Genomic DNA, 22,141 nt, shown 5'->3' on the forward strand with positions numbered 1-22,141 from the left:
CCTTCCGCATTGGAATGGCCGACAACGCTCTCTGTAATGCCTGTCTTTGCGAGGAGACGCTGGAACATATTCTGTGCGACTGTCCTGAATATAATGTTCAGCAACAGTCCCTGGCATCTGTTCTAGCGCACCTTGACAGTAGACCATTGTCCCTCGACACGATTTTCACATGCCGCCGACAGAAGACATCGCAGGTGAAGGCGACAAAGGGACTATTTCGGTTTTTGAAAGAGACTGGATTGGACAAGCGGCTGTGAGAGTGATGTCACGTACCATGCCAGATTGATGGACTCCAACGGACGATGTGCGTGTGCTGTGCTATGTGCTCTCTCTCCCTCTCCCCCTTCCCCATCTTTAATATCCCCCATCCTTCTCCCATGTGTAGGGTAGCAAACCGGTTAAGCTAAACTGGTTAACCTCCCTACCTTTCCTTCTCCACTTTTTCCTTCCTTCCTTCCTTCTCTCGCTTTCCTTTCTTTACATTTTTGTTTTGTTTCTCTATCATTCATTATTCTGCTCTTCTGGAAAGACTTTGAGCCCGTGCTGGTGGCATTTGCTATAGGCTATTTGTTTCACAGTTTTCTTTTTAGTCGTTGTGATAGTTTGATATCTGCCAGATCATATGACAATAATGTTAATGTTCTCCAGGATCTTGCTCATGTTAACTGTTGGGTTAAGGATCCGTCAGAAAGTTCTGCAGGAGCACGAATGCTATTTACTTTCATTTCAGTGCCGCCAACGCAGGTGTCCGTCTGGAGCTGGCCCTACGACAAGCAGGAAGCTTCCGGTTGGCTGATGCTCGCCGCACCCACGCGCTCCACTGGCAGGGTTGCAGCGGAGCTTTCGGCCCAGGAAGCGAAGGACAAGTCACATGACTCACACGCAGCCGCTTGGTCCGCTGCGGATGAATCCCAACAGGCTATGAGCACCGGTTTCTACACCCCAAGAAGCTTCGAGTGTGAGGTGACCGGAAGCCGCCCGCAGCCCAATGTCACGTGGTTCCTGGATGGACGGCCTCTGGACGATCGCCTAAGCTACACCCACGTCGAGGGCAACGCCACAACGAGCGTACTGCTCCTGCCGTTCTTGGAGCATGCGGGAAAGCTTCTAGAGTGCCGCGCTACCAACGTCAACATGCCGGACAGTCGGGGCGTTCTCAGTGGAGTCTTATGGGTTAACATTTCGAGTAAGTTAACTTCCAGTTTATGGAAAGTTTTTTGCTGGTGTCCTCCTTGTCATACATAAAATGTTTGGAACTAAGGACATGACTGTATTTTCGACAGCTCTGAATGACATGCAACGCAGCCCTGCGAATGTGTTACCACATTTCGTCCTGGAATTACTGTAATTACTGAAAATTCTCCCTGGAATTTCGCCCTAGCCTGAGCTTTTCCACGCTGTGTTTCCCTAGTCTGAGCGTGCAAACGCTCAGACTAGAGGAATACAGTCGCCTACCACACATCTGCTTTATGTGTCGCTAACTTTATATGCGTCCAACCAGTTAATTATTTCCAAGATTTCAAAATTTTGCTTCGTCACGCAGATAAGCCTGAGGTGAATGTCAGACTAGGCGCTGGCCTCAACGCCAGCTACATCACCGAAGGAGCCGACGTGTACATGGAGTGCTCAGTGCTGGCGGCTTCGAGTGTCGCCGACGTCACCTGGAGTCACGATGGGCGCGAGCTGGTGGCCCAACCGGAAGAAGGCGTGGTGCTGACGTCGCGCTACCTGGTGATTCGTCGCGTCAGCCCCGGTCATACGGGGAGCTACACGTGCCGAGTGACCAGCACTGAGGGCGAGTTTGTCGAGAGCACACCGCTCTTCCTCAGCGTCAGGTGTGAGTAGTGGCTTCGCGGTTCGCGCTTGTATCTGATCGGTGCCACCGCAAACTCAGATCCAGCAAGCATCCTGCTTGAATGCCTTTCCTTCGACACATGTTCATTCTTCTGCGCGCTGAGTGCCGGCACTCTTCAAGCGCTTCTGAGTGCATCGAAATGTTTTAGACTCCCTCCTAGCACGTACTGAAGAGACGGGCACCCTGAGCCGCCTGTAACCTCCCACCTCAATAAGCTTTGGGTCATCATTATCACTAAATACTTACTCAGTCAGTCAATTTCTCCTGCGAATGCAGCTCATCTTTTCAAGTGACATTGTTTCGGGAGTGCTATCTAGGTTTTCCATCTTACAAAAAACTGAGCGTTTGCTGCTTACAGCTAATAATGTGTCCCAGCTAACTTTAGCGAGAGTTTAAAAATATGCGAATGCCACGTAGCTGAACAGAGCCAATGTAATGGTGTTTGCCGTCGCTTGGAGATACTCAAATTATGTTTTTTTCATGCCGCCTATTAGATAATTAGTCATTTCATTAATCAACTTCTGAAGTAGTATGTTTCCATGAAAAGAGTCAATGAGAAAATTGTAGAGCGACATGAAAAAATCCCGTTTACAGCTTTCTGTCACTTAATACGTGCTATATAAAGTTTTTTTTCCGAGGATGAAAGAAGCCAGCGAATACACGCAGAATGCCTCGAGCTGCCAGTCACGCGGCAATTTTGCGTGCATTTGCGGGCTCCTTTCGCGCTTGCAAAAACACTATTATGTAGCTAGTATTGATCAACAGAAAGCTGTATCGGGAGTTTTTCATGTCGCTCTACAAGTTTATCATTGACACTTTTGATCTAATGCTATTATTTGAGAAATTGCTTAAATAAAAGACTAATTATTTAATACGCAGAATAACAAAATAATATGGGTACCTGCAAGCGATGGCAAACAGCATTACCTTGGTTGTGTCTAGCTACGTAACATTCGCATATTTATAAACTCTCGTTAACCTTAGCTCGGACACCGTGCATGTTGTATGTGTGATCAACACTTCATTCCCATATTTAGCAGGCAGCTGGGCTAAAATGCGCATGAATGCACATGTTTGAAAACGCTTGCAACCTGTGCGCTCTAGTGCCAATAGTAGTACTGTGAATTACAACAAGGATCGCGGAAACGGCACTCATGACTGAAAGCTATAAGTGCCTAAAAGGCAGTCCGGTGCTTGATGCTGCAACACGATGATAGCTTACCAGATATGGAAAACGAACAACCACTCTCCAGTTTGGAAGAATAATCGCTGCATGCTTGTTAATGATGATTATATTATAACGGATCGCACTGCGCAGTAACAAGCATTGCCTTTGGTGAAGCAATAGAAAAACAGGAGCGATACGCCACCACCGTAACTGTAAGGTGCAACTGTAAGGTGAGCATGGTATGGCAGGTTCGATATTTGTGGCGGTGTTTCTGGATGCACGAAAAACGTGATTCTTTGTTCGCAGCTTCATTTGTAAAAGCGAAAATAATTAAAATAGCCATGCGCAGTATTTCTTTCAACTTCAACGAACTTAACTGACTTCTTAGCAAGCCTAAAAAAAGTGGTAAAAGGAAAATCTGTTCCTGTGGCAGCGCCTGTAATTGATGCAGTCACCAATGAAGCCTCATCGCCGGCTTGCCAGTCTGCATAACGGTTCGCATTCCTCAGTGGACTAAAACTATAAATATGTCATAAAGCATGATCAGGTGGTCTTAACAAGCGTCAGGCAAAGGCCGCAGATAGAATTTTCGGGCATTGACGGCATCTTTAGTTTATCTTGGGTGACAGTATAATAACCCACTTTTTAATGTATTTTTAAGCCCCAGTCATGTTTTAAACCTTTTGAGTGTCGGACAGCACCGTGGAGTACATATGGTAAAGGCTCTTCTTCCGTATTGTGCACAGTACATCAGATAGCTCGAGAGACAGGACATACCTTCAGCTTTTTATATCCCAAAATCTGTTTATTCTACCCCCATGCAGATTCACCGAGATGCGAGTCCGACGGTGACCAAACATTGCACGTGGAAAAAGACAAGCCTGTCAATGTCACCTGCGACGTCCGAGCCGATCCAAGCGAACCACTGCGCTATTTCTGGCTGCTGGAGGACGACACGGAGGCCGCACAAGTGGCGAACAAGAAAAGAGGGAAACCTCTCCAAAAGAGCCCACAGATTACTTATTCTGAACGCCTAGCAATTGTCGCCAATGCATCGATTTTCGACGTTGTCCTCGCCTGCTGGGCAGAGAATGCTGTGGGGACACAGAGAAAGCGCTGTCGTTTCAAGTTCTCACCTAAGGGTAGGTATCCTACACCGGACATAAGTTTCTTAATTAGCGTGTATAACTGCGGCGCTGTCGTCAAACGCAACACTTTGAAGGTTTTTCATAAGCTAGAGCAGTTCCACAACGCAAGATAATTGCATCGCCGAGCATATCATTTAACACCAGTGTTTGTAGTGCCTACTGGAGAGTCACCACACTTGTACGTAGCGTACGTTTACGTATGCCTTGCGCATCATAGCCTTTGAATCACCCCACAGCCGTTGACGTACGTTTAAACAAAACTTATGTATTCGCTACACGTGTACTTCAGTGAAGACGCGATATATGCGACGTGTATGCAATGCAATCGCACCCAATGGCTATTTAGGATTGTTACACCTACGAACTAATAATCCCGAGTCGCGCGTGTTTGCTAAGCCTTGTCCCTGCAGCGCGCTACAATTCCACGCAACGCCTGTGGCGCACATTCTTGAGGACATAAGGAGCATTCAGCTATTGCACGGCGCTGAGAACTATCCACAAGGCTCCTAGGTTGTTTAAGACCGGTAACATTTATTATTCCCTGCACGTCTGCTTCTTGTAACAAGATGTTTCGTCAGCATTTCGAAAACATGACCATGCGGAACGTGACTGGATTACGCGGAGGCTATCGTGCCAACTGAATAACGTAAATCGATGTCACTCCGAGCAAAAGAACAGCGTGTGTACCTGTATATATATATATATATACATATATTGGAGGCTGCACCAACCGAAACGTTAGAGAAGTATACTGTACACGACAATATACTTACGTCTTATCCCCGTTTTTTTTTATTCGACTATACTACCGGAGCCAATTATAATTCAGAACAGCAGATAATTTCGCTATGCTATCCTTGGTGCCACTATTTGTTGCCTATATATATGCATACAAGACAAAGGGTTTCACGCTAGACCCGAAGGTGTAACATTAAAAAAAGAAACGAAAAGTTTGTGGCGCGTTTTTACTGAAGTTAAGGCCGCACCTCCGGCCGAAACGTCAGTAAAGACATATATATATTATATATTATATATATATATATATATATATAAAGGTGAGAGAATGTGAGAAGCACAACTTCGCGGTTATCTTCGGTTTACGCACACACACACATGCATAAATATATATATATATATATAACATTCGAAAAAGAAAGACGAAATTTGTGGCAAATGTTTTTACGGACATTTCGGCCGGAAGGTCAGTAAAAAAATGTGCCACAAACTTCTTCATATATATATAGACATCAAACCATGAGTGACGGCGCTATTTTTGTGCACAAATGGCTTTATCTTAAGGGGCTCAGAGCAACATCGATAACGTAAGACAACGTGATATGAGTGGTTCCGGTTAACAATGAACAGGTTGGCAAGATAAGGAAAACATTATTGAGTTCTTGCAATATCATAGGTAATATTAGGAGTGCATTAAAACAGAACGCTTTTAAACAAGGTGGATCTGTATAGGTGAAAAGTTGTGTATTCTGCTGTTCCGCGTTTTCCGGCATGCTCAGTCTGAAACCGAATAGTGCGTGCCAGGGGCCCTATAACGTAAAACTATTCCAATATGTTTTATTCTAATACCCTGACGTCAAATTTACGCAAGCGCCGACGCAAGCATCGGGCGGTGAGCCGCAGCGTCCCCTGAATTGTCTAATTAAACGCTGCCATTGTTTATAGGAGGTCACATTTGTTTGCTTTCAAAACGAATAGCACTGCCTGCATTGAACGGTTTTGCTTATCTAATTGCCTAACAAGAGGCGGGGAGCACGCTCAAGTGGAGAGGGATTCGATGGGGCCCAACCAGCGCACTGGAAAAAAAATTGCAGATAAAGAGGGAAGTGCCGGCTTCTGCGATTGGTCCGCTTCCCCGTACTTAGCTAGCAGTGGCTTGTCTAAAATCGCGGCGGCGTGCAACGGACAGTTAAATAAGCCGCTCAACGGTCCCTCACCAAATATTTGGCAGAGCGATGTCGTATATGTACAGAAAGTGCTCGATAGCGCTATACTGCCGCGCTTAAAGGTTTATTATACGCAAATAAATCCATGCTCTCAGGCAGGTGCGAGTAGCCAGTGCCTGAGCTATCGGCGGCAGCCATCTTTTATTCCTTTCGGAATGGGGCAGCTTCCGGCTATTCAGAAAAAAAGCCATTTTTATTGGCATATTAATGCATCTTCACCGCGTACACGTCACTTTGACGCAATGAGTTCACGCGGTTTTGTGACGTCTAGTGACAGACAGGTGAAGTAGGTGAAGCCTGAAACTTTTTGACCAATAGCAGGGGGTTAATAGCGAAACGGTGTTGAATGAGAAATAATTATTGTTCTTTTGTTCGGACGAATCATACATAATTAGTTTGTACACGTCATGTCAGATTGGGAGCTAGCGCGGTTTTCGCGACTTCACATGACAAACAGGTGAAGGGGGAGTGCTTCAAAATAGTTTTTGACCGACTGCGGAGGACTGATTGCACAATCAGAATAGCTTGGAATTTTAATAGAATTGAAATGGAAAACATTGGAATAGCTTTACGTTATAGGGTACTCTGTGTTACGCTGGTGCTCTATTTGCCAGTTCTCAGTGCTTGGTTGAAGGCTATAAATGAAACTCGCTCAAGCTTGTGGTGTCTGCCAGTCAATATTAAGGGAGAGATGCACGAATGGATACCATCAAAGAAAACAAAGAATGCGTCAAGCGTCTCTAGTTTCACCATTGTGTACAATATGGTCGTATTTCGTTCACTAACGCATAGTTATAGTAGTGATGTCTACCGAAAATCTACCGCTGAGATTATCATGGTACTTTCAAACACTCATGCGCATTAAATCTTGTGGTTTATAACAATACCTGTTGGCATTCAAAGGTATGGCGATCACATAGTGGAACGTGTGTTTGTGGCATCATGTGTCTTTTTGTCTTCAACTCCTATTTCTATCTCCTCGTTTCTAAAGAATAGGCAGGCGTTGTGCCCCTCTGGGTGGCAGCTGCCAGCATGCTCCCTTCCTATTCCGCTCTCTGTCCATATTATATGTGTGTTTTCATTTCGCATGACAATATTTGTGGGAACTTCGGGTCTCACAGGAATACCGATCACTGCGGATTCAAGCTCAGAAAGCCACAGGGCCGCGTCAGCCGTGAGCCTCTAGCACGCCACTTCGCGCGATCTCTGACCGCAAGGGCCTACCGAGCAACGCGCGCAAGAACACAGTATTGCCCTGAGTTAATGGAAACCATTCATTGTCACAGGGTCAAGCTGGGAGACATCGCTAAGACAAGTCCCGGCGGCTATGCTGTTTGCTGTCGCGATAACCAACGGAACAACTCGTGAGAGCTCGGCAATTTCCTTCAGCTTGGGTCTCCGATAAGTGCGGCTCGGCGTGGTACGACCTCGTGACAGCATTAGGCGCCCGTTCTTCGGCTTAGCTCACTGTGCGTGAGTTCAAGTGCTAGGCACAAAGGTGTCAGCGGACTAGAGGAAGCATGTACCCGGCGGCGTTTTTACAATTGCTAGTAGGCACAGCGGGGCGTGGGGCTTTTGACGGCGCTCGACGTTTCTGCGCAGGTGCGAGTAAGAGCGGGCGTGAGAGAGAAAATCTGGGGGCTTTTGCTCCTTGAATATATGACTCAGCCTAGGCACTACGGAGGAGGTTTCTTAGAGCGCGTTGTATTCGTTTGTCCCATGGTTTGTCCCCTAGACATGCCGGCATTGCGGAGTGCGGTCGAGTTGGTTTATACGCTCCGCCGCTGGCTGCCCGCGCGGTGAGGCAGTGGGCGGGCATGCCGCTTGGTGATCGCTGTGTCTGAAGGGTCAATGTTCGGACTGGTGTTGTATAAGTCGCGGGTCGCTTTTTTCGTCGCGACGATAGATCGGATTCTTTACAAGCACTGCTCCAGGAGGGCACATGTAACCGGCAAACGGAGGCCTCAGGAGAGCACCTGAGGTTATATTAAAGCAGGCGGCGCGCAGGATCTCCGGGGCACCCAAGCGGTTGCGGGGGGATCAACGCTGGAAGCAGGGCGGCCCGTGGGTTGGGGCCGCAGAGGCCGAAGCGTGCCAGGGGCTGTCCGCATAAAAACATTGGCTCTTAAGCCGATCTTATACACCCCTGGCACACACAGGCCTCGGCAAGCCCCAACCCACGGACCAGTTCGGGTGCTAGCTTTGGTGTCCTGGAGGCGTCGCCAGTAATGCGAAATAATGACACGTTGTTATAATTAGTAAAAAACACGATTGAATAAATATAGTTACGTGCAGCTGCTAACTTGTGAGGCTAAGTTCAGCACTACCGTGCCCCGCGACTTCTGCCGGCACGCCAAGGGACAAACGCATACAACGCGTGCCAAGAAACTCCTCCGTAGTACCTAGGTAGAGTCGTATTTTCAAGGAGCAAACCTCCCCACATTTCCTCTCTCGCACCCGCTCTTACTCGCACATGCGCGCAAACGTCCGTCGTCTCCGCAAGTGCCACGTCCCACTGTACCTACTAGTAATTGGAAATATGCAACACGGAGCAGTCCAAAGGCAGACGCGGACACGCTCCCGCCAGTAGAGCAGCCGCCAGCGGCCACCTCGTGACTTCAGAACCCCCGCACTCACCGAAAATAGGGTGGCCACCCTACCGCAAATATCACGAGTGGAGTGCCACTGCCACACGAGACGTTCATTGAGGGATCGCCATCTGTTTGTGCGCAGGCGCGAGTAAGCGCGAGCGCGAGAGAAATCTGTGGGCTTTTGCTCCTTGAATATATGACTCTGCCTAGGCATTACGGAGGAGGTTTCTTAGCGCGTGTTGTAGGCGTTTGTCCCTAGACGTGCCGGCATTGCGGAGTGGGGTCGAGTTTGCTTACGCTCGGGCGGTGGCTACCGGCGCGGTAAAATAGGTGAAGCAGCGGGCACTGACGCCCGATTTGACGACCGCTGTGTCGGACGCCCGTGTCTCGCACCTCCGGTGCTTCTGCTAAGTCAGTCGTGGCGGATCATAGCTTTCTCGCGCCTTACGGTGATGTACCTTGTAAATAACATCACAGATGTTTCTGTGGGAGCAGTAGTGACGGTAGTAGATCCCGGACCGCATATATTGGAAATCTAGAAAACAGAGCGGCGTAGCAACCGCGGTTGAACGCAAGTGGGTGAAAGGCCGTTGGTGACAATGACTGACTCAGCACCAGCGCTGCAGGTGCGAGAAAGTCTGTCCGACGTACCTTCAGAGGCAAAGTTCTGACTGGTGTTGCAGAAGTCGCGGGGCGCGGTAGGGCTGAACTTAGCCTCACAAGTTAGCAACTGGACGTAACTATATTTATTAAATCGTGTTTTTTACTAACTGCAACAACGTGTCATTATTTCGCATTACTGGCGGCGCCTCTAGGACACCAAAGCTAGAACCCGGACTGGTCCGTGGGTTGGGCCTTGCCGAGGCCTGTGCGTGCCAGAGCTGTATAAGATCGGCTTAAGAGCCATTTTTTATGCGAACAGCCCCTGGTACGCTTCGGCCGCCGCGACCCCAACCGACGGGCCGCCCTGCTTCCAGCTTTGATCCTCCCGCTACCCCTTGGGGCCCCTGGAGATTCTGCGCCGTCTGCTTTATTATAACTTCAGGTGCTCTCCTGAAGCCTCCGTTTGCCGGTTACATGTGCCATCCTGGAGCAGTGCTTGCAAAAAATCCAATCTATCGTCGCGACGAAAAAAGCGACCCGCGACTTATACACCAGTCACAACCTTGCCTTCAGACACAGTAATCCTCAAATGGTGCGTCCGTGCCCACTGGCTCACCTCGCGGGCAGCCACCGTCAGAGCCAAACAAACTCGACCGCGCTCCGCATTGCCGGCACGTTAGGGGAAAAGAAACGCGCTAAGAAACCTCCTCCGTAGTGCCTAGCAGAGTCATATATTCAAGGAAAAAAAGCCCGAGATCTTCTCCCTCACGCCCCCTCTTACTCGCGCCTGCGTACAAACGGCTGGCGATCCCTCAAATTAACGTTTCGTTAGTGCCACTACTGATAACCGGTTCGGAGTGAGAAGAGGGTGAGGCGTAGGGATGGCGTAGGGATGCGCTTGCGCAATAGCGCCGGCGAATCCTGAAGTCTCCATATATTATAGTTGAACGTTTCCTGTCTTGTGTTCCGCGCCTCCTTTATTTTATTGAAGGGAAGACAAATGAAATATTTAGCCACCATGTAATGGTAACGGTTTCTCCTTTTGACACGAATATTCTGGAACAACATTTTTTTTTTCATCGCTCAATGAACAGCAGCGACAAATCAAGCGGGCTAACCATGGAGTGGCAACCACATGTGCGCTCTTTGCAGGCCAAGATCCCGGCCTAGTGTGCAGCGTCGGTAACTACACAGACACCTCGTTCTCGCTGACTTGCTCGGCGGTGGCTGTCAGCGATACAACTTCACGGCGACTGCGGGTCGACGTATTCGACACTGGGCAGGGCAACCGCTCCGAGCGCAGCTTCTGGAGCCGAGTTATGGGCCCTATAATTGTTACTCGGCTGCGCCCTGCCACCGACTACCTGGTCACGGTTCGGATGCATTCGCAGGCAACATTCCGCACCTACGTCCGCACACTCAGCCCAGCCCAGACACTGGTTGGCCAAGGAGGTGAGAATGTGTTTACTATACTCGCAGGCTTTTCTTGGCTATGAAGCGAAAGCTATGGGGGCGGAGCTTCTGCACGTGACTGTATTCGTACGCAATGCAGTCCGGGCGCGCTCGGCACCGGTTTCGGTTTCGCCAACCTCGCACAACCTTTTTGTGACGGCAGATGCAATTAACTCGGCGTGAATCAATGTTTATTCGCTTCCGATACGTACCAAGTTCTGAACAGTGATCATCGCAGCCTGCGTCGGAGTTCCCATACAGCCGTATGGCGTCGGTGAGGGCTTGGTCGCGCAACCGACGCTGGCGTTGGTAGAGCCGGCGCAGCAGTCAGCTCGCTCGCTCACTCGTTTGCACATGCCGCAGGTTGGGATTTCCAGATAGGCTCGCTTGGTTTCTGCACAGACGCTGCAAGCGCTTTTTTGGGTGTGTGTGTGTGTGCTGTAACAGTCTTTTGTTGCTGAGGTTGGTCAACGGCCTCTCAGGTGAGTTGATTGACGGGGCAGCAAGCCACAGTTATTATACTGGTTATATTACCTCTATGCCAGAAAACACGGGCGCCATTTCGCGTTTGATGAATGTGTAAAACGGTGCGACGGTTTCGGGCGTGTGAAAACTCGAAAGAGCAAACTAAAAATACAATAAAATACCAATAGCTGACTGGTGAAGGTTAGGTATCATTTCAAACTAGGTGCTGTAAAAAATAAAAATAATATTGTTTTCAATTTTCCACCTAAGAAAACGTCAACAACACTGCGGGGCTACTTGCAGCAGTGATGAAAGAGGTGCGCTTAGTTTCCGTAGCCTTCGCTTCATAGCCAAGAAAGTTGTCCGCGACTACAGCAGTGTTGTTAGCGCTAAAATTATAGGAACAGCGCGCACTCGTTTGCGCCGCGTCAGAAGCCTCGCACACGCCATGATCGGGCGCACGTCTTGTTTGAGTTGATCCGCTTTAATAAAGTGGCTGCATACTCCACGCGAAGTGACTGCTCTAACAGAAGCCCGCTGTGCCAAAGGAGGCACCTAAGTTGCAATTGTGGTTCCCCTTTTCACTCTTTGTATCCAAGACACGTTGAGGAGCTGCAGCCTCTACAGGAAAAGAAAACAAGCACAACCCTATCTTGGTAGTTTTTTTCCCGTTTTTCCATCCCGTTTGCTCGGGATGGCGTGTATAACACGCACCGCCGTCCATGGCAGAGACAAATGAAATGCCCATGACAATGAACGGGATTTTGAAATAGATGTAGGACAACAGCCGTGACAGCTCTTTCAGTCCTGATAAGCCCGATGTTACATGTTGGTTACAAAGCCCTTGTATTTTTAGATATAAGGAAATCACTGTACATATGCCACTCTGTGCTGCAAAACAAGCGTCTAAGCTAAGGCTCTCACAGCTCATTAAACGAGTTATTTTATAGTGAGATGCAATCTGAACATATTACGACGTTATTGCTTATGATTTTATTCGGAATAAGGAGAAGAAAGTTGTGACGAAACACAGAAGTATGCTCTGGAAGCTATGTTTTCTTTCACCGTATATTAATCAGTTACCTGCTACTTTTAATAAGCGACAATAACAGAGGGAACTGAAGGGCTCGACGTCTTTCAGTCACAATCATATGAATTGACAGATAATGAAGCCAGAGAAATCACAGGTGAAGTTAACTGTAATGTTTATTGAAATTTAGAAATAATAGTGTAAAAGAAAATGAAAGTAGACGAAAAGATAATTCACCGCCGGCGGGGACCGAACCAACATTTGTGCATTATATTAATACGGGACCACCGTATATAGATACTGCCTCAGTGTGGCTGCAGTGAAGTGTAGAAAGACGAAGTGGTGCCGATCTTTGTCGATCTCCATTTTGATCCCGTTTGCAATGACACTGTAAATATATCTTGTAACTAACATTCTGCTTGTGCTTCACGTAACATTTTGCTGGAGGTAGACGCTCCATATACCTCACAACGGAATACCGCAGCGGCCGCACCGTCCAGCTTTCGGCCTCGGCTCCCGGTGATGGCACTTCGTCGCCACTTGAAACTCAAGTCCCAGCTACCACGTATTTCGTGCTTCCTCAACCCCGTGATCGTGGCATATTCTCCGGCCGGATTGGTCTCGATGTTGACCACTAGCTCAGTATGTATGAGCGTGCTAGTCAGAACAACCACTGAGACCCTACTATAATATTGGCTAATGCGACCTACTTGGCTGGAACACCGCGTGTGTGGTTCCAGACGGACGAACAACTCCCCACCTGGGAAGTTTTCAGGCAGGAGCTCCGCAATCTCTTTGTAAACTCGTCAGGTCGCCAACTGGCTGCAAGAAAAGAACTCGCTAGAGGCGCGCAGTCTTCTACCGAGTCATGTGTAACCAACATATAATATTCCCTCGATCATTGTCGAAAACTAGACGAGAAATTCCTCAACGTGACAAAGTTGGCCAGATATTGAAAGGTATCGCGGATGATGCATTCAGCTTATTCATCTACACCAACCTCTACAATATCGACGCCATCATCAAGGAATGCCAACGCTTCGAACAGGCCAACAGTCGCTGTGTAACTGCTCAGTTTTCTCGTCTCTATAATATGGCTGTGACGTCATCTTGAGCCAACTTTGTCAGTACACCCCCTTTATATGAGAATGAGACACGCGTCGGTTGACGTGAGCTTGAGACTGCGTATCGTGCCCCACTTCGTCTCCAACCACACGACCATGCCGCTGACCACTCTGTCCCTTCCATATCTCTTATTCAAGCAGTTGTGCGGCAGGAATTTGTCAACCTGGGTTTGCCTTCGGCCTGTTCTCTCTCCCGACCTGACACCGGACCGGACCGGATTAATGTGGCCCGCAGCAACCCGTACTTTCCGTGCCATTTCCGCCACCCAGCTGAGTGGAGAACCCAGATGACAGACCGATCTGCTTCAGTTGCCGCCAAATTAGACATATATCCGGTCACTGCCGCTCCCGCAGAAGGGAGCGACATTGACGACGTAGCGACAAATCCTCGCTGGGCTTTACCCACTAAGCCCAACCTCTTCGACGTTCATTTCTTTATTATATGGTATTTAAGAGATGTTGTCGCCTTTAATTGGCACCGGCTACTGCTTGGACGTTCATTTGAGCGGCATTCCTGTAAGAACGTTGATCGACACTGACGCGTACGCGTCTATTATGAGTGCCACTCTTCGCCGTCGGCTCAAGAAAGTCCTTACGCCTGCACTGGACCGATCTTTAAGAGTTGCCGACGGCGGGACAGTCGCTATTATTGGCATGTGCCCTGCACGAGTGACCGTCACCAGTGGACACACGCTCCTCTTTTTTACTGTCATAGTCTACTGCCCTCACGAACTGATACTTGGCATAGATTTTCTTGCGACCCAGTCTGCTCTCAACTACTGTTCACCAGGCTGTTTTCGCCTTGCCTTGCCCCTTGCGTCCGACGGTAGTGACCCACCTCAGAGCCACCTAAGTTGCCTGCACTTCACTCGCCTGCCCCTTGGAGCTGGGAAACACGTCGATTTGTGCTCCGCGTCTGCTGTGCCTCATGGCGACTACGTGGTTTCACTTATCACGGACGTTATGCTTACTCACGATTTCACCGTTCCGCACACAGTCCTAATGTTCACAAGCAACCGCACCTGCCTTGCTGTGATTTCCTCAAGGAATATCACTGGCCCGTATTTGTGCTCTGAAGACCACCCAATGGATACCTTTTACGTGCAGGACTCGTGCCGATCACAATATGAGTCGACGTCATCGCGTTGTGGTGGCACCGACATTCGGAACATGGTTGCCACTGACCTCCCGCGTGCTGAAGCTCAAGCCCTCTGCCGCGTTCTTAAAGGTTACCACGACATTTTGGACCTTGACTATCAATCCTTGGGCCAAACTTCTGTCGTGCGCCATCGAATAAATATCGGCAATGCGAACACCACTCACCGACGCCCCTCTCGTGTTTTTGCGTCGGAGTGCTTCGCTATACAACGGGAAGTAAAGAAGATGCTAGCAAAGAACATTATCGCGAGTCTTCCTGTAATCCCTGGCCTACTCCTGTCGCACTCGTGAAAAAGGAGAGGACGTGGCACTTCTGTTTATGTTATCGCCACTTAAAGAAAATTTAAACAAGGACGTTTACCCTTTGCCACGCATTGATGACGCTCTAGATTGCGCGTACGGCGCAACATATTTTTCCTCTATAGACCTATGATCCGGGTACTGGCAGCTTCCCGTCGACGACATGGACTGGGAGAAAACCTCATTTGTTACCTAACGGCATTTATCTGTTCAAGGTGAAGCCCTTCGTTCTATCTAATGCACCAGCAAGCTTCGAACGAATGATGATTCAAGGGTTAAAATGGTCGGCGAGATTGTTTTCTCTCCTTCGGTACACGCATCTAGATCGTCTATCAGCAATTCCTCATGTATTTTGCAGGGGCGGTCTCCGTTGTTACTCCACCAAAGGTCACCTTGGCCGCCGCCAAGTCACCGTCGTTGGCTACCTCGCGGACGCAAGTGGAGTAATTCCCCATCCGGACAAAATTCCTGCAGTCACCAAGTTTCCAGTCCCGAAGTACATCAAATACGTTCCCAGCTTTCAAGGGCTGTGCCCTTATTTCCGCGGTTTTGGGAAAGACTTTGGGGTCATTGCACGCCCCCTTACCGACCTTTTAAATGAAGACGTTCCGTTTTTGGGGTGTCCTGGTCACACCGCCGCTTTTTGGCAGCTCACTAATCTCTCTATCACACCGCTAATCTTAGGCCACTTCCGCGTTATAGCCTACGCCAGCCGGCTCCTGTCAGCCGCTGAGCGCTATTATTATATCACTAAGAGTGAGTGCCTCATCCTTGTGGGGGAAGTCGCTAAGTTCCGCCCATGCTTATACGGATGTCCCTTCTGTGTGATCACAGACAGTCACACTCCCTGCTGTCTTTCCTCACTCAATCACAAGGCAGGCCGACTAGCTCGCTGGCTTTTAAGCCTGCAAGATTGTACGTACTCAGTTGCATACAAGTCGTGCCGCCAGCGCCAGGATGCAGACTGTTTGTCCCTCTACCCTGAAGAATCGGATGCCGATACCGACGTAGCCTTCTGCGTTTTCTCTGCGTCACAGTTGCTTCTTATCAGCCACGAGCAACGCTACTATCCATCGTTACGAGATCTGATCGACCGGCTCACGTCTTCGCCTGGTGGTTTCTCCCTCCGAATGTCCCTCCTCAAGGATGGGAACTCATACCACTGTAGCTTTCACCATGATGGCCATGGCCTTCTTCTTGTTGTGGCTGCAGTGAAGAGGAGGAAGAGGAAGGGGTGCTGATCTCTGTCAGTCTTCATTTTGAGTCCGCTTGCAGCGACACTGTATATATATCTTGTAAATAGATTCCTGTCTGTGCTTAACTTTGCAATATATACACACATAGGTGTAATGCGGACATATTGGTTCTGTACCCACATACGGCTAGTTATCTTTTCGTCCACTTTCAGTTTCTTTTACATTATTATTTGTACATATAAGTTAAACATAATTAAGTTCCCTGTGTGCTTTATGTAGCTTCATTATCTGTGAATTGGTATAATTGCGACTACTACTGTTAGACATTCCAATGTCTCTGGGGTATGCAAATGACACTGGTAAAATATTAATAATAGCTCAGTATATTCACTGCAAGATAACTTGCCAAACAACCTACACAGGATGCACTCTTGGTTACGCACGGATCAACTGCCAATAAACGGAGATCAACCACAATACGTTTTATTCCACTCTATAAAACACTGGTCACTAAGGCCATAGGTCGAATTAGTTACGCAGTGCATTCCGCGGCATACTCGATGACTTTGTCAAAGAACGAAAATTTCTAAACTTGTGCGCAGACTTCCAGAAGTCGACTCAACGGAGGCGTTGGACGCTGACCCTGAGCATCGTCGTGCTGACGAGTGGCTTCGCCTTCACTCTGGTGGCATGGCTAACGGGTTACCTGGTGTGTGTCCTCAAGAGAAGGCGGAGGAAGCCACGGCGCCCACCAGACGACGACGCTCAAAGCGCCCCTTCCGAAAGTGCAAATCTAGGAAGGGTTCATATTTGTGACCACAAGAAATACTTAGCAGAAGCCGACAGTTGCTGAGGCTTGATGGCGTGGCACAAGAATGAATACTGGGGTTTTGCGTGCCAAAACTACGATTTGATTGTGAGGCACGCCGTAGTGGTGCACTCCGGATTAATTTTCACCATGAGGGGATCTTTAGCGTGCCCCCAATGCACGGGACACGTGCGTTTTTTGCATTTCGCCCCCATCGAAATGCGGCCGCCGTGACCGCGATTTGACCCCACGACCTCGTGCTTAGCAGCCCAACACCATAGCCCCTAAGCCACCGCTATGGGGGGGGGGGGGGGGTGATTAAAGGAACAGGTGACATTAGATGTGTGCTAAAGTTAAAGTGCTCGCTTTTTGTGCTTCTTTATCTCGCTATCTCGCTAAAAAAAAAAAGACGGGGTCAACACTCTGAACAGTCACAAAATACCAAATGAAAAATGCGTTTTAAGTTTTTATTTCTTCGAGTTTGTGTTCTTGCGCAGATTGGATGGTTATGAATGAGAATCGTAGCCGTGCACGTTCCTTTATGAAGCACAAAAATTGCAGCGCACCAGCGTTTCAGCACTTTGTCGATTGCTCTAATGAGGCGTCGATGTCCAGAACTCCGCTTCATGCGCTTTAGCTTCATACTATGGTTCCCCGATTCTTTAAATTTTCAGTGATGCTGATTGTCTGATTACGCGTAGATTTCTTCAGCACCCAGAAGATGTTTCAGAACGTTCCTGGCATCGCGAATGCGGAAATATGGAAAGAACACATGTGCATGACACAGGCGTAGCTAACAGCTATTCTAGAAAAAGCAAAGTATGTATGTAGTATATTGTGTCCCAGTTGATGCGGACCAAGCTTTATAAAAAAAATTAAAAAAAAACACAAGCTACGAGATACGGCGATTGACCAACGGTGTTTCGTTAGCAATCGGCTTTCGCGCGCTGGTTACTTTTTCTGTTATCATTGATGAACTTATTAGCCGAAATTAATTGCCTGCTCGCATAATTACTTGCACAACTGCGTAAGTTCAAATGCGAAATTGCGCATCGTATTCGAAAACTTCATATCCAACAGTTTCCAACAGTCTACATTGTCACCCAGTTATTTTTCAGCGTTTCTAATTTCGGCCTAAAATGTCAAAACGTTTGAAGGCGATTCAACGTGGTAATTTTTTTTTTAATTGAGAGGTTTTACATGCGAAAACGACGATTAACCATTGACATCGACAGCAAAGTTCAACGTTGTGCATGGACTGCTCGGACGACGTTCAAAGTATAGTATGCGGCGGCCACATCTTGGCGCGACGCAGCGATTAAGGCGACTGCTGCTGCATAAAAGTACCAGGCGCCCCGTTACCTAATTACGTCTGACAACGCTGGCATGACGAATAGCGCCGTAAGTGTTGTTGCACGCGACATCGCACATCGACAGGACATGAGTTGAAACTAACGGCAAACATTCCGCTTTCGGAAAACGCGCCAAGCATCTCCACGCGCTGGTTTTCATGTGGGAAATTCTAACGGTTGTATTCTGTTTTTGTCTGGCATGCCAGTGTGGCGTAATGGTTAGAGTAGCGGGCTTCTATGCACGAATGCTGCTGGCGAATGTAGATTATATATATATATATATATATATATAAACCAGAAGAAAGTGGGTTAACCGAGGGGCCCGATTTTTATTAGTCATGTCATAAGAAGCCAACAAAAACTGACACCAAGGACAACAGAGGGGAAATTACTTGTGCTTAATAAAGGAAAGAAAGAAACTATAAATTAATGGAAATTAAAGTGGATGAAAAAACAAGTTGCCGCAGGTGGGAACCGAACCCACAACCTTCGCATTTCGCGTGCGATGCTCTATTGACGCCTTCAGGTAGCATGTGTGGGTTTAATGACCAGTTGCCTTCACCCAAAAAGATATATATATATATATATATAAAACCGATACGTCACAGTGACCCGTGGTACCTTGGCGCATATGGGCCCACATTTTTGGGGGTGCATTATTTCCGGGATCTATCCAGGATAGAGGCCAGAAACATACCCGATATGGAAAAGTGGTGGTAATTCACTGAGAAAGACTTTGTCTTTAAGAGAATGCGAAGTAAAGGTGGGCAGGCGCGCTTTACGCACGCGACAGCAGCGCCCCCGAACAATGTTTCAATGTTTAACACGAGGAAAAAAACACCTGGGAAAATGTTGTGAGTTGGAAACTTGATTATAATATTCCTGGCAATTATTTGTGCCAGATCAGCTTTCAATTTGCATTGAAAGCAACGGTACAGTATTTTTTTCACGTTGACGAGAAGGTGGGAACCAAAAAGCACTCGATTGGCCAGACAGAATTTAATTCCAGATTAAGATTGGATGTTAGCTATAACCACACGGTCGCGTGCGACGCCCCTTCCTATCCCTATACCCACCGCGGTAGCTTAGTAGCCATGGCGTTGTGTTGTTATGCTCGAGCTCGCAAATTCGGTCCGAGCCGCAGCCATTTCGATGGGGGCGAAATGCAAACATGCTCATATGCTTAGGCTTAGGGGCACACTAAAAAAGAAGAAAAAAGAAAAACAGGTGCTGAAAATAATCCGGAGTACTTCACTATGGCATGCCTCATTATTACATAGCTCCAAACAGTCCTAAAACCCCGATTTGATATTCACCATAAGGCTTCGTCACTAGAAAACCCTAGAATATCTTTTTTTTTTGCAGATCTCTAGAGGCATTCTACGATGGTGGCATGTAACGCAGGGATGGATGGGGTAACGGTGGGGCCTCTACAGGGATTTACGAGCACGGGCTTACTACCCTCCCGTGCACAAGCAATACAGTTATTTTTAAGGCCTAATAATCCTCCGTCTACATTCGACTGGAAGGTCAAATAGAATTGATGAGCGTTGTGCAGCTCCTGTCCACTATAAAGTTAGGGACGGAGGAAACACGGGCAATACAAATTACTGCCATTTGTCGTTCTCGCCAAGCGTAGCATGACCACCACTCACCGGTCAGATCCGTCCATATAACCTTTTTGCCTTCCAGGGACCAACTGACAGCATAATTCTTAGTGTTAACGCTGCGGCTCTCTCGTAGAAGGCGATATTTTTGGCGTGTGTTGTCAGCAAAAGAATAACCGCATGTCATACTATGTAACACTCCTCATTATAAGCGCATATTCTTGTTCCGCATCTAAAACAAATGATTCACATGTTGTTCCTTCTAATATAAAACATATCTCTGTAATGTGACGGCCTACACGTAATCGTGTCCGATGCTCACTATACACTTACAACAGCTCAGACAATTATTTACGCCACGCAAGTTGTCCTGTATTTGCTCAAGAGGATATTTTGTGATTTCAGTTGTTGATTGTTGATATTAAGTGTGAAAACTTTATCACTGACACCAAAAATTATCTCAATGTTAATAGTCAATTGCCTTGCCCACACGTAAGTATAATATGCTGTTTTTATCAATAAAGTAACTGTTGTTGTTATATCCTTGAAAAAAGGGGTGTTTGGCCATTTCTGATACGTACGCGACAGTGCTTGCGTTTGGCGCACGGTGACTGAATTTCGCTGAAGTAGCACTTCATTGAGTCTTAGGACTGTGCTACGGGAGCATCTGAGTTCATGTAAACGACTAGTGGAGGGCGTATTTCCTTTGTGATTTGGTGGAAACAATAACCATATGAACGTGTAGTACAGCCCATGAAGATATTTCGGAATGTCGAAGTCTAGTCTTGACGGTGGCACATGCAATAAGTACAGGAAAGCCACGTCGACATAGGTAACAGAAGCGTTCTCACCTATCAAGCAAAGAAAAACCGTCCAAGACGAGAAGCTTGATCTTTGACGTTTTTATTTCTCTAGATGGTGTTTCCTAGCAATAGAAATCACATCATGGCTCAGATGTTCAAAAGCCGGCGGCCCTAAAATAGCTGGTGACCACAACAATTGTGTCCTTCGAGAAAGTCTTTGATGTCATCTGATAGCTTGTACTAGGCAGAAAAATAGCTTCCAAACATGGTCTCCTACTTCTCAATTATAAATTTCTTTGGAGGATCAAAACGCACCTAGTAATGAACTGAAACCAACACGTATTTGTGTGTGTGTGTGTGTGTGTGTGTGTGTGTGTGTGTTTGTGTGTGTCTTTGTGTGTGTGTGTGCGTGCGTGCGTGTGTGTGTTTGTGTGTGTGTGTGCGTGTGTGTGTGTGTGTGTGTGTGTGCGTGCGTGCGTGCGTGTGTGTGTGTGTGCGTGTGTGTGTGTGCCGGATAGCGGCAGCGGCCGTGACATTGCAGGGCGACATCGGTTAGGCCCATGTCAAGAAATTTGGCAACCAACTACACAGTAATTGAAAGCGCAAATAGACAACACAGATTCATCAAAAAGACAGTGAGAGAAACAAAGGATACACACATAAAAAATCATAAATGTGAAAGATACGGCAAAAAAAGAAATTGTGAGACGAAATCTGTACGATACCAAAGAAAGCCAGCGCCTTGATATTTGAGGCCCGAGTTGATTGCTTGAGAACAATATCTACCGAGGCAAATACTCGTAACAGGATGAGGCATATGTGTCTGCTGCAGCTAAACTTCAGAGATTACTCAGCCCATTGTAATGGGGTGATAAGATATTTACCCAGCAGCAACTGCAGGAAACGTCCGCCTTCTAGAAGCGCTGGCATTCAAAGTGGATTGTAGCAATAAGTGTTCAGCGGTGGAGATGAGCAACATTCAGAATATTGTTGAAAAAAAAAAAACAGGGAACAAATTGATAGAGCGGGGGTCATTACAGGCAGAGGCAGCTAACTGCCCAATATAGAGATAGAGCTTTTAATAAATGAAGAGGAGGACATCGATAAACAGGCAAATGCTAGGCAATAAGAGATGTACTCAAACCTCATTTGCTCAAGCAGGCTAGACGAATATTTGTCACAGCCCTGCTTGAAACGGGATGCCAGTAGAAATCAACATGGTCACCACCATCTTGAGAGCAGTAAGGTTCCTGAATATACTCGCGTGCTTTGAAAAAATAAGGACATCCTCCTCCACCGCATCCCTTCGTACTCGCCGTCAGTGTCGTCCACCACGTTATTCCTAAGTCGCTAATGCAAAGCGGCATAGTACACAACTTCGGGTCATCTGCGGCTGTTTATACATCATAATAGATGACCTGGAGCAAGAAAAAGAACGCTAAAAAATTTAGGCAGGAACCACCTCACAATTCTGAAGCAGGGTTTGGGTATATGTAGTTGGTATTCCATCACAAACATCA

The 22,141-nt window shown here is 47.5% G+C and overlaps 1 protein-coding gene across 1 annotated transcript in view; it reads left to right on the top strand.

Annotated features, from left to right (window-relative positions):
* The window catches only part of LOC129381271 (uncharacterized), an 85,841-nt gene extending 68,682 nt beyond the window's left edge, over window positions 1-17,159 (top strand). The window contains exons 3-7 of the mRNA XM_055064001.2: window positions 731-1,186; window positions 1,544-1,837; window positions 3,848-4,165; window positions 10,479-10,778; window positions 16,654-17,159. Of these exons, the coding sequence (XP_054919976.1) occupies window positions 731-1,186; window positions 1,544-1,837; window positions 3,848-4,165; window positions 10,479-10,778; window positions 16,654-16,904 (1,619 nt within the window). The 3' untranslated portion in view covers window positions 16,905-17,159. The remainder of the gene's footprint in view (window positions 1-730; window positions 1,187-1,543; window positions 1,838-3,847; window positions 4,166-10,478; window positions 10,779-16,653) is intronic.
* The last annotated feature ends 4,982 nt before the right edge of the window (window positions 17,160-22,141 follow it).

Source organism: Dermacentor andersoni, chromosome 1, assembly GCF_023375885.2.
Source record: "Dermacentor andersoni chromosome 1, qqDerAnde1_hic_scaffold, whole genome shotgun sequence".
In the NCBI taxonomy this organism is placed as follows: domain Eukaryota; kingdom Metazoa; phylum Arthropoda; class Arachnida; order Ixodida; family Ixodidae; genus Dermacentor; species Dermacentor andersoni.